Source organism: Tamandua tetradactyla, chromosome 9, assembly GCF_023851605.1.
Source record: "Tamandua tetradactyla isolate mTamTet1 chromosome 9, mTamTet1.pri, whole genome shotgun sequence".
NCBI classification, from domain to species: domain Eukaryota; kingdom Metazoa; phylum Chordata; class Mammalia; order Pilosa; family Myrmecophagidae; genus Tamandua; species Tamandua tetradactyla.
In genome coordinates, this window is record NC_135335.1 from 1,804,186 (window position 1) to 1,814,497 (window position 10,312).

The window sequence follows — 10,312 nt, forward strand, 5'->3', positions numbered from 1 at the left end:
GCTACCTGTCCCTGGGGGATCTTTTGCCCCAACAGAAAACTACTCATTTGCAGAAACCCTGCTATGATCCCTCCCAATGGAGACCAGACCGTCCCTGGCATTGGCCTTGGCGACTCAGTGACTTCTGCCCCAGGAGGCTGGGGGGGATCACCAAGCTTCCAGTCCCTCCCGGAAGCCCAAAGCCCCAGGCAGGCCTACCCCAATGGCTGGCTTGGCTGGCATGAGCCGGAGCAGGCGGCTTCCCGGGCTGGCAGGAAGGCCGGCTACCCACACCCGCCAGCCGGCCTGCGCCCAGGCCCTTCTCCTTTGCAGATTTCATTCGGGGTGTGGAGGGGGATCAGGGCAGCCGCTGGCCCTCATCCGCTGGCAGGAATGTTCTCCAGGGAAGCGTAGTGGGCACTCGCCCGGACCACTGCCCTGAAACCTGGGCCTCAGTGCGGCCCACCTTGGGAGGAGTCGGCCCTCCCTCAGGGGACCTGCCTGGCCCTCCCAGCCCCGCCTGCTGGTCCCACCCTGCGGCCTCCGGGGCCAAGCCCTGGCCGCACCGACTGACCATTGGCAGGCTCTGGGGCTACCTCTTCGGCTTGGGCCACCCCCAGAGGGCAAGTGAGAGCCTCGGGGGCTCCCAGAGTGTTGGAGGGCCTGGATCCATGGGCCGGACTTGGGGCGCCCCAGCACCCTTCCCCAAGCCTGGGCTGAGTCAGCACGCCCGATGGCTGAGCCCGTCTCAACTTAGAAGCCCCTCCCCACAGAGCACAAAGCAGCCCCCACACGCAGACAGGCCCACACAGCTGTATTTTCAACGCCAGCTTGCAGCCGCCAATCCCCCCTGCACCCCTTCCCATGTGGGCTCGAGCCCGGGGCGCCCTGTGGCCCCAAGGCTGGTCTTGCCCTCCCACTTCCTCCAAGACCCCTGCCGTCGCGTCGCCTTCAGGCCTGGGCTGGCTCCTTCCTGGACGGGCACCGCAGAGCCCAGTTCCGAGCCCCAATCCGGGGTGTGTTTCTACAAGGGGGTGGCGAGGACAATCTGGGGCAGGGCAGGGGGTCCTCCAATGCCTCCAACTGTTCAGCAAGTGGCTGCCACGTCCGCCTGGGCGCCCCTCCATCAGACAGACAGACGGACAGGCGGGCAGCGGTTCTCGATCCGGGAAGGGGGGCGCACAGAACGGAACAGCAAGCCCCGCTCGGGTCCCAGGGCAGGGGCCGGAAGGCGGAGTGGGGGCCCGGGGGCGGCGCTAGAGCCGGGCGGCCGTGGCGAAGCCCACGCGGTTGGTGTCACGGTCGAACACGGTGTAGAACTTGCCGATGAAGACGTCGCCCAGGATCCAGAGCGGCCCGCCAGGCGGGGGCACGTCCAGGCCCATGAAGCCGCTCAGGCAGATGGTCTTGCCGGCCTGCGACACCTAGGGCGGCCACGGCGTCACCACCGGCAGCCCCGCCCCGCCTCCCACCCCGGGGTGTCCTGGGGTGGGGGCGCCGCTCACCTTGAGGACGTAATCCTCCCCTGAGAGCTGGTAGGCTTTGTCTCCCAGTGTCAGCGTGATGGACGGCAGGCTGGGCACCTTCTCACAAGGCAGCATGTACTGGGGGGGGAGGCAGTGAGTGGGCGGGAGGACAGGGGCTGGGGCGCGTGGGCTGGGGGTCAGGAGAAGGCAGGGGCTGGGGCACGTGGGCTGGGGGCTCAGGGCTGGGGGAGCTGGGGGAGGCAGGGGATGGGGTGTGCGGGCTGGAGGCTCGGGTCTGGGGGAGGCAGGGGCTGGGGGGCCGGGGGAGGCTGGGGCCCGGGCCTCACCTCGCCTTGGATCAGTGGCACGGCCCCGATCGCCTTCTGCAGCTCACGGACCTCAGCCACCGGGCCCACCATGAGAGAGGTGCCGGTGTCCACAATGGCCTCGCAGCCCCCCTTGCACAGGGTCAGCCCATTGTCCACCTTTAGCCTGTGGGGAGGGAGAAGGCACGTGTCTCCCACAGCCTCTGCCCCACCCCCCACCCGGCGGCAGCCTTGGCAGGATGGGGCACCCAGCCCCTTCACGGTCTCCAACGCCTCGTCTCGTGCCGCCTCCCACCCTGGGAGGAGGGGAGGGGCTCAGGGCTGCGACCCGTGGCTGTGCTGCCCTGCAGACAGGGGGACCCTGAGCCCCCAACCCGGAGCTGAGAGCTCAGCAGCGCCCAGCGAGAAGCAGGACAGGCCGAGCTGGGGGCCCAGTCCCAGCCCCTCCCCAGCTCCCCGCCAGCACCAGTGGGGCTCCCAAGCCTGTTGGTTCCTGAGCTGCCTACACAGTGGACCTGCAGGTGCTGAGCCATGGGCACCTGCGTGGACGCCCGCCCGGCTCCTGGACTCACCCGTCCATGTGGATCTGCCAGTACGCCTTGCGTGTGATGTTGTGGTAGCTCATGGAGCCCACGTAGTGCTTGGGGTCCGAGCCACCCAGCACCAGCTCACCCCCGGGCTGTGTGGTTGGGTCCCTGCAAGGGAGAGGATGGGGAGTCAGCCATGTGGGCACCCAGCCGAGGATTGCGCTGGACACACGGCAGGGCCCGGAGATCAGAACTTGGGTACTGGCAGGGCAGTTACGGAGGTCTTCCTGGAGGAGGAGCTGCGATTCCCACACAGCGTGACTGCTGCTCAGTGCCAGCTGAACCCTGCCCCAGCATTCTCCCGGCACCTCTGAGGGGCCAGCGAAAGACAGCCAGGCTAGGATGCCGGGCAGATGAGGACGTGGATGTGGGGACCCCAAGAAGGGGAGACCCTGACTGGCCGCAAGGATAATCACCCAAAGCTCCTGGGAAGAATGGAGCCAGCTTGTCCCAGAGTGGGGGCCCCTGCTTTGCCCTGCTTGAAGGCAGGGCACGCCTTCCACCCAGGGGTCCCTGGCACCCAGGACACATCCACAGGCCACGGGAACCCACCCCGCATCTCCTCAAAGGCTCTCGGGTGCCACCCAACACGCCCCCAACTGGGGCCCTTTGGCTTTCCGTGTCTGGCAGCCCATGACCCCTGCAGATGCCCCCTTGGACAACGCACAGATGACCGCTGTCACGGGCAGCAAATCCCATGGCCCTGCTGGAAGATGCCCTGTTCCTGCTGGCCTGTGCGTGCACCCACTGCGCCCGCGGGCACCCTCCCGGCCACCCCCACCCTGCCAGGGCCTCTGGCCCTCCTCATCCTCCCTCCTCCTCGCAGCCGGGCTCTGCCCGAGATCGCCAGCCCCTCACCCCCCTACCCCGCCCCACTCACTTCCTGCCCGGAACCCCGCATGTCCCGAGACCCACACACTGGGCTGCCCACAACCCAGACCTCGCCAGCCACCATGGAACCTCGCCTGCCTCTCTGGCCGGAGGGCCCCTGCAGACACCCCATCTCATGCACCCACACCCCTGGCATGTCACGGGGGACTCTGTCCTGGGTGGGGCCCAGCCTTTCCTGGCCAAAACAGCAAGGGTGGGCCAAGGTACCCGAGCCAAAGGTCAGGTGGGGCCTGGGGTGGGGGCCCCGGGGGGATGAGCCCAGGGGCCCCACGAGTGGAAAAGGTCCCCTGTCCCGGGTGTGTATGTGGAGGTGGCAGCCTGCAGCCGTGGGGCCCAGTCACACCTGCCCACACCTGGCAGCAGAGGCCCAGGTGGCCTGAGGAGAGGAAGCTGAGGCTGGGGGTGCAGGTGGGGGTGCGGGGGTGTCTCCAGCTTCCAGCGATCCTGTGTGGGGCCCCTGCCCCTGGCAGGAAGGCCGCCTGGCCTCTCCTGGGGGGCTCCATGCGGTGACCAGGACTGCTCGAGGCCCAAAGCCCTCCCCACCTGGGGGCCACAGCCTCAGGAAACCTCCACCCCAGGGTTGGGTGTGCATCCGCCCCCCCCCCCCCCGACTTCAGCAGGAGCGCCGTGGCCGAGGACCCGACACCGGTCCCCACAGGTGGAACCCACGGCCTGGTGGGGAGACTCTGGGCAAGACCAGCTCGTCTGGGGCCTCTGTCCCCTCATCCGGGGGGGCCTCGAGGTCAGGAGCTGGGCAACGTACCCCGGAGGCTGGGCTCCACTGGTGGACCCCCTGCCCCCTCCACCTCCCCTTTCAGCAGCCCCGGGAGTACCCACCTGTTCAGGTAAAAGGAGAACACGTGCTTGTCCACGAGCTTCTGCTCCATGAGGTTGTCAAAGAGGGGCAGGACACCACCGACGGAGATGGTGGGATAGGCCATGCCCAAGATGCCGTCGAACTTGGCTGCGAGGAAGGTGATGCCTGGCTGCTTGATGGCCTCCCCGAAGGTCTGCTTCGGCACCCTGACGCCCTCCAGAGCTGAGGAGCCTGAGTTACAGGGCACCTGGGGGAACGGCGGGGAGGGCATCAGTGCCATGCAGGGCTGGTGGAGCTGGACACTAGGACCCCAGGCTTGTTGTCGCTCCCTTCCCTGGGCATGGGTGGACTCTGTTGCCGCCCTCTGCACCCACGTGGGGGTGTGGCAAAGCAGACAGAGAAGAGGCCTAGGAATCGGTACTGGGCTTGATGGTGTCCCCCAAATTCATGCACCCCAGAGCCGATGAAGGTGACCTGACTTGGAAATAAGGTCTTGGCTGGAGTAGAGTAAGACTATGTAAGACGGGGGTCTAGAGCACAGACACGCACAGGGACAGAGGCAGACTGGCAGGACGTGTCTACCGGCCAAGGACAGACGGCCAGTGGCAAAAATGGGAGAGACCAGGAATAAGCCTCTTGCAGGGCCCCCGAAATTGAGAGAACAAATTCCCGTGGCGTTCAGACCCACAGCGTGTGGTGACTGTTACAATGCCCCAGGTAACTAGGACCCCCAGGAAGAAAGGAGCTGCCAGCGCTGGGGTGGTGTCGCGGCGGCCTCCCGCCTGTCTCCTGTAGCCCACAGACCTGCTTTCTGATGAGCTGGACAGCAGTGGCCAGCAGCCGGCCCTCCTCCCGCCCCCCTACTCCCAACCCCGGGGCAGACGAACCCTGCCCTGGGCTGGGAGATAAGACAGGCCCCGCAGACTCAAGGCCCGCCTGCCCCCACACCACCTCCTCCTGCCCCCTCCCTGACTGTGGGCTGGGGTTGCAGATAAAGAGGGAGGACAGGATGTGGGGAAGGGACCGTTTGAGGCCAGCGCCTCAGAGAAGGAAACAGGTTCAGCAGCATCCTGTCTCAGAGAGAGCAGGGTCCAGGGGAGAGCGAGCCACCAAGAAGGCTCCCAGCGAGCTCAGGGGGCAGATGGGCGGGGGGCTGCAGAGGGGCCACAGAGCCGAGGTACGCCTCTTTGGGGTGGGCTCCTGTGGGTGGGTCCTCCTGCCTGCAGACGGGGGCCCGAGAAGCAGGAGTGGGCATGGGGTCTGGCTGCAGTCCTGCTGTATCCTAAGGCTGGGGTAGGGGGCCGGGGGGCCAGGGGGAGCCCAGTCCAGGTGCCTGCAGCTGGCTCAGAGGACACCCCAGGGCACCCCTCTCCATGGCACCAGGGGGAGTCCTGAGGATCCCTCATCACCGGCTATCCTCTCCCCCTGCTGCTCAAGGGTGAAGCCCACCTCACCACACGTCAGTGGTTCCTGCCCCCAGGGAATCCCAGGCCCCCCAGTTCTCCCGGGGCTCCCACCCTCAGCCCAGCTGCGCACACGCCCACTCCTGCACCCCATCTGCCCCGCGGCTCGCCCTGTTCACCCCAGGCCTCTGCTCCAGCCGTGCCCCCTCCCCACTGCCCACATCGGGGCAGCCAGACCTGCGGGGTGGGGGCTGGGTTCCCACGGGGATAGACTCACCGACACGGTGTCCTGGCTCAGGTACCCCGAGAGGCTGCCGGAGCCGTAGTGGATGTCGAAGGCCGTGCCGTTCTTCACGTACGTGCTGGAGTTGCCGCTGTTGTACCTGCGGTGCACCCCTGCGCCCGCCACGGGGCCGTCAGCCCCGCCCCGGCCCCCTGTCGTCCACACCCGCCCCATCCAACAGCCCACCCAGAGACTGGGGTACCCCAGGGCCAGGCGGGAGCCACAGGGCCGTGGGCCTGGCCCCCCGAAGCAGGTGGGCATTTTAAAGGGTGCAGGGCCCCCCGGCTCCCCGCGGGCTGCTAGGGAGACAGACAAGGAAACTCACAGCAGGCAAAGTCCAACAACTTGCAGTTGATGGAGGGAACCCAGAGGTTGGAGGAGCCAGTGTCAAAGACGACTCGGAAACACTGCGGGGGGGTCCCGATGCCAATCTCCCCGTAGTACTGGGCCTGGCTGGGCAGGGGAGGGAGGGGTCCCCGGGGCTTGCATCACCGATGCTTCAGGCCCCCAGACCCCTCCGCACGGCGCGGCAGCCATACCCACTCAGGGAAGTCAGCAGCCAGTGGGGTGGGGTCAGGCCAGGGCCCCCACCCGGGCCCCACTTTCTCTCCCTGGAAGGCCCTTGGCTGTCCAGGGGCTCCCAGGCTGAGGAGATGTGTGAGCCCCCCCCATGGGAGTGGGCCACGGCTCCTGCCCCCACCCGCAGAGCCAAGGCGGGAGGACTGCGTGCACAGGGGTGAGCTGGGGGTGCTGCAGAGACCCACGGTCTGCTCAGGGTGGCTGGCTGGCCAAGCTGTTCTGTCCGAACCACCCTGGGCCTTGGTTTCCCCACATGTACAAAAAGAGGCAGCCTGGGGAGGCCGGGTGCTGACCCAGGGATCAGGGGGACATGGGGGAGTCACTGGCCCCTCTGGGCCTCTGAAGGGCAACCGTGGCCTGGGCCCTCTTGTAGGACAGCGGGCGAGCAGGGTCCCTGAGGCAGGATGACCTGGGCCCTGTCGGCCTGGGCCCTCTAGTTCGCTGGTCAGCAGAGGATGCTGGCTGCGACCCCACTGGTGTCTCCCGGCTGTCTGGCCACAGGCAGCAGCAGCCACGGCTACTCGTGACCCGCAGGAGTGGCCAGCACGGGGCATGACTCAGCAGCCCTCGCGGACCGGCACGCGGGAGCCCGGGTGAGGGCAGGAACATGCTGGGCAGGCCTGCAGTTACCCCATCTTCCACCAGCCTGACCACATGCCCCAAGGCACATGCTTCCTGTCCCAGCCAGTGCCGCGGCCAAGCAGGCCAGAGGCCAGCAGGCAGGAGGCCGGCCCATCCCCCGCAGCAGAGGCTGGGTGGCCAGACGCCTTCCCGAGCCTGGGGACCGGGGATGCAGAAAGGGAGGGGCCTGGGCAGCCCCAGGAGCCCTGGCTGTGGCCCAGGACTTGTTTCCACAGAGCTCAGACCAGACTGCAGCCCACTGTGCAGCTTCCAGAATGTTCCAAAATATAGTGGGTGCAGTAGGGGCTGTGGACGGAGGGTGAGAACAGGAATGGAGCCACAGGCTGACCCCAAGCCTTCCAGGAGGACAGGCAGAGGACAGGATGCCCCAGGGCAGTGAAGGACACCCAGGCGGGGGGGGGGGGGGGTTCACATAATAATTCAAGCCCAAGGAGCCCCCACTGCTCAGGAATCGTCTACCCCACTGCCAGTGGGGGGCAGGTCATGGGGGCTCCAGGACAGGCCCAGGGTGAGTGGGGGGTGGCCAGGTCATCCACAGGCCCTCTCACACCCAGCCAGCCATGCTCTGCCCGGCCCCTACTCTGCAAACGGCAAGGCCACACCTGTCTCCCGGACATGAGGCTCGGTGAGTGCACAGCCTGGAGCTGATGGCCAGTGCATGGGGCGAGGTGGGGGTGCTCAGAAGGAAGGGGGGCTGAGGCCCGAGGTACCCCACCTTGAACAGGTCGGGTGAACGTTCAAAACCACGGGTTACAGAGAATGCAAGAACAGGGGTGCTTCCCCAAACACATACTAGCCGCGTGGATATTTCTGCAAAGCCAGCTCTGGCCTGAAGCGGGGTGCCATCAGCTGCCCCCCACCCCCTCCCCCAGTACTCACATCCATGTAGTTTTTGAGAACCTCTGGAATGGGCTCCCTGGCCACAGTAGGTGCCCCCTGGGTATACTTTGAAATCGGGCCCTTGGCGAGCAGCTCTTCCACCGGGCCCCCCACCTCCGATATGCTCCGGCGGACGGACGTGAACTTGTGCAGCGGGATTCTGTGAGGACGGGGGTCAGGGCTGCTCAGAGTGGGCCTGGATGCCGCCCATGCACAGCACCACCCCGGGCTCCCCACGTGTGTGCCCCCAACATCTCACACTCAGCAGGGCCTAGACCAAACTCCGGCTTTGCCCCTGACATCTGCTGGGTGGCAGCATCAGCCCCGGCAGGCAGACCAAGGCCGCGGAGACCCCCACTCAGCCTTCCCTCTCCTGCCCACACCCAGCCGGGCGGCAGTTCCCACCCGGAGGCGGGGGCTGCCACTCCTCCCCACCTCCCGTCCCCTCCCGGCCCTCCTTGGCCCCACTCTGGTTTCTTCTTCAGACTGCCTGCTGCACCAGGCCCTCGGTGCACCTGCTGCCCCCACCCAGACCCCAGGCCGAGATCGGCCTCAGCACCAGGCAGCATGGCAGCTCCATCCGCCCAGATGACACGTCCTTGACCTCCCCAGGCTCAGGAGCCCGGACTTCAGCAGCCCCTCTCACATCCCGCTTCCTACCTGCAGCCCCGCCCCTCACTGCACCCAGCTCCGGCCTAGCCCTTCCCCATCCTCTGCAGCTACACCCTGGGGTGCACGGCTACCTCTGGGACCAGGGCACCGAGCCCCTCGGGGAGCGGCCCTCCCTATGGCACCCCCGCTCGGAGCACCCCCTGGAAGGGGTCCTGTTCCCTGCAGCACCTGCTGCTCTGGGGAGGCCTCTGGTCTGTCCCGGGCACAGGGGTCCCTGGAGCCTTCTCCAAGGTCAGGCATCTGGGTGCCCGCATGCTCGGGGGTCTGCCCCCAAACTTGCAGAGGGCGTGGGTCCCCTGGGGGTCCCTGGCTCCAGGAGTCCAAGAAATGGTACATGAGATGGATTCCCAGCCCCGGGGACCACTGCTGGCTCTAGCTGGTAGGTCGAGGAATAGGAAAGGTGGGCTTCTCCCGCAGGAGACAGCTGGAAGAGCCTGAGGGGGCTGCCGGACAGGGGACACGCCTCCAGCACCAAGGAAACCACGGAGGACCCAGCCCAGGGCAAGGGGCTGTGGTTCAGCTGGCCCCCACCTCTGGAGTCCAAATTTCCCCAGGCCTCTGCTTCCTCCAGGGCTGGGGGTCTGGGGTGGGGCTGGCCCAGGCAGGCTCAGGCCTGCAGCAGCTCCCCATGGTCACTCTGGGAAGGCTCCTCCCCACCAGGCCCCTGCCCCACCGGCCAGGCCTGCTCCCCAGCTCTGTCCGGGTAGGTGGAGGAAGGCCCCGAGGCAGGGGTGAGGACAGGGTGGAGCTGCCCCCTCGTGGGAGGGCAGGCTGCCTTGCAGGGGAGCCTCTGGCCCAGCAGCAGAGGGTCCCCAGTCCCGGGAAGGGCGTGGCCCTCAGCCCCGGAGGTGGGGGGGGGGGTAGGAAGCCACTCCCCAACACCCCCGGGCCGGAGAGCCTCCCAAGGTCAGTAGGGCCTCCCCACCTAGGGCCTGTGGTAAGATCCTGCAGTGCAAATGGAGCAAGTCGCCAAGGCGGAACCCCAGACGGAAAACGGCCTGCGGGCGTTGGGGTGCGGGCAGGGGTGAGGGTGCGGGGGCAGGGCCGCGCGTGAGCCTCCCGATTCCACTCGCGGCCCTGCACAGTCACCCCAGATCCCCTGTCCTGAGTGGGCCACACCTCTCCTCTGTCCTCATCACCAGGTCCCTGGAGGGGCTGGGGCCATCCCCAAGGTGTTCTACCCCCAACATCCCCGTGCCCTCTGGGGCGCTCTTCAAGGGGTCGCCCGCTGGCCAGGGCCCCAGGCCCAGCCTGCACCCCTGGAGCAACTCTCCCGCCCCGCACGGGGGTGGGCCCTGCAGAAGGGCGGGCAGGGGCGCAGGGATCCCCCGGGGCGCGGAGACCCTGGCGCTGCATCCTCCCGCCCCTCGGGACCCGCATGGGGGGGCTCCCACCTGAAGAGCGCGGCGGCGGGCGCGGCCAGGAGACCGAGGACTAGCAGCAGGAGGCTGGGGGGCTGCATGGCGGCGGCGGGCCGGGGCCGACTCCGGTGCCTCGGAGGTCGCGCGCTTATAGCCGGGATGACGGCGCAGTCGGGCGGGATCAGCTGACCCGCTTGTTTGCTCCCGGGCGCGTCACGTGGGCCGCGGGCGGCGTGCGCCGTGGGAGGGGCGCCGCTGACCCCGCCCCTCCGCAGGCACCCGGCGCCGCTGGCTCCGCCCCTCCCCATGTCGTGCGCGCTCCCCGGTCCCCTCTGCGGCTCTAGCCCAGGGACATCCGTCACCGCCCGCGCCCCGCGCCTGGCCCCGTGATGGAGAAATGTTGGGGGGCTGTAGGGGCGGGGAGCTG

At 67.9% G+C, this 10,312-nt stretch overlaps 1 protein-coding gene across 1 annotated transcript; it reads right to left on the reverse strand.

The window, feature by feature from the left end:
* Window positions 1-778: 778 nt before the first annotated feature.
* Window positions 779-10,090, reverse strand: CTSD (cathepsin D). Its single transcript, XM_077115343.1, has 9 exons — window positions 9,919-10,090; window positions 7,853-8,012; window positions 6,078-6,201; window positions 5,747-5,865; window positions 4,087-4,313; window positions 2,344-2,466; window positions 1,793-1,937; window positions 1,485-1,583; window positions 779-1,403 (listed from the first exon to the last, which is right to left on the reverse strand). The coding sequence occupies exons 1-9, from the start codon at window positions 9,984-9,986 to the stop codon at window positions 1,236-1,238; spliced, it is 1,233 nt and encodes a 410-aa protein (XP_076971458.1). The 5' UTR covers window positions 9,987-10,090; the 3' UTR covers window positions 779-1,235.
* Between the last annotated feature and the right edge of the window lie 222 nt (window positions 10,091-10,312).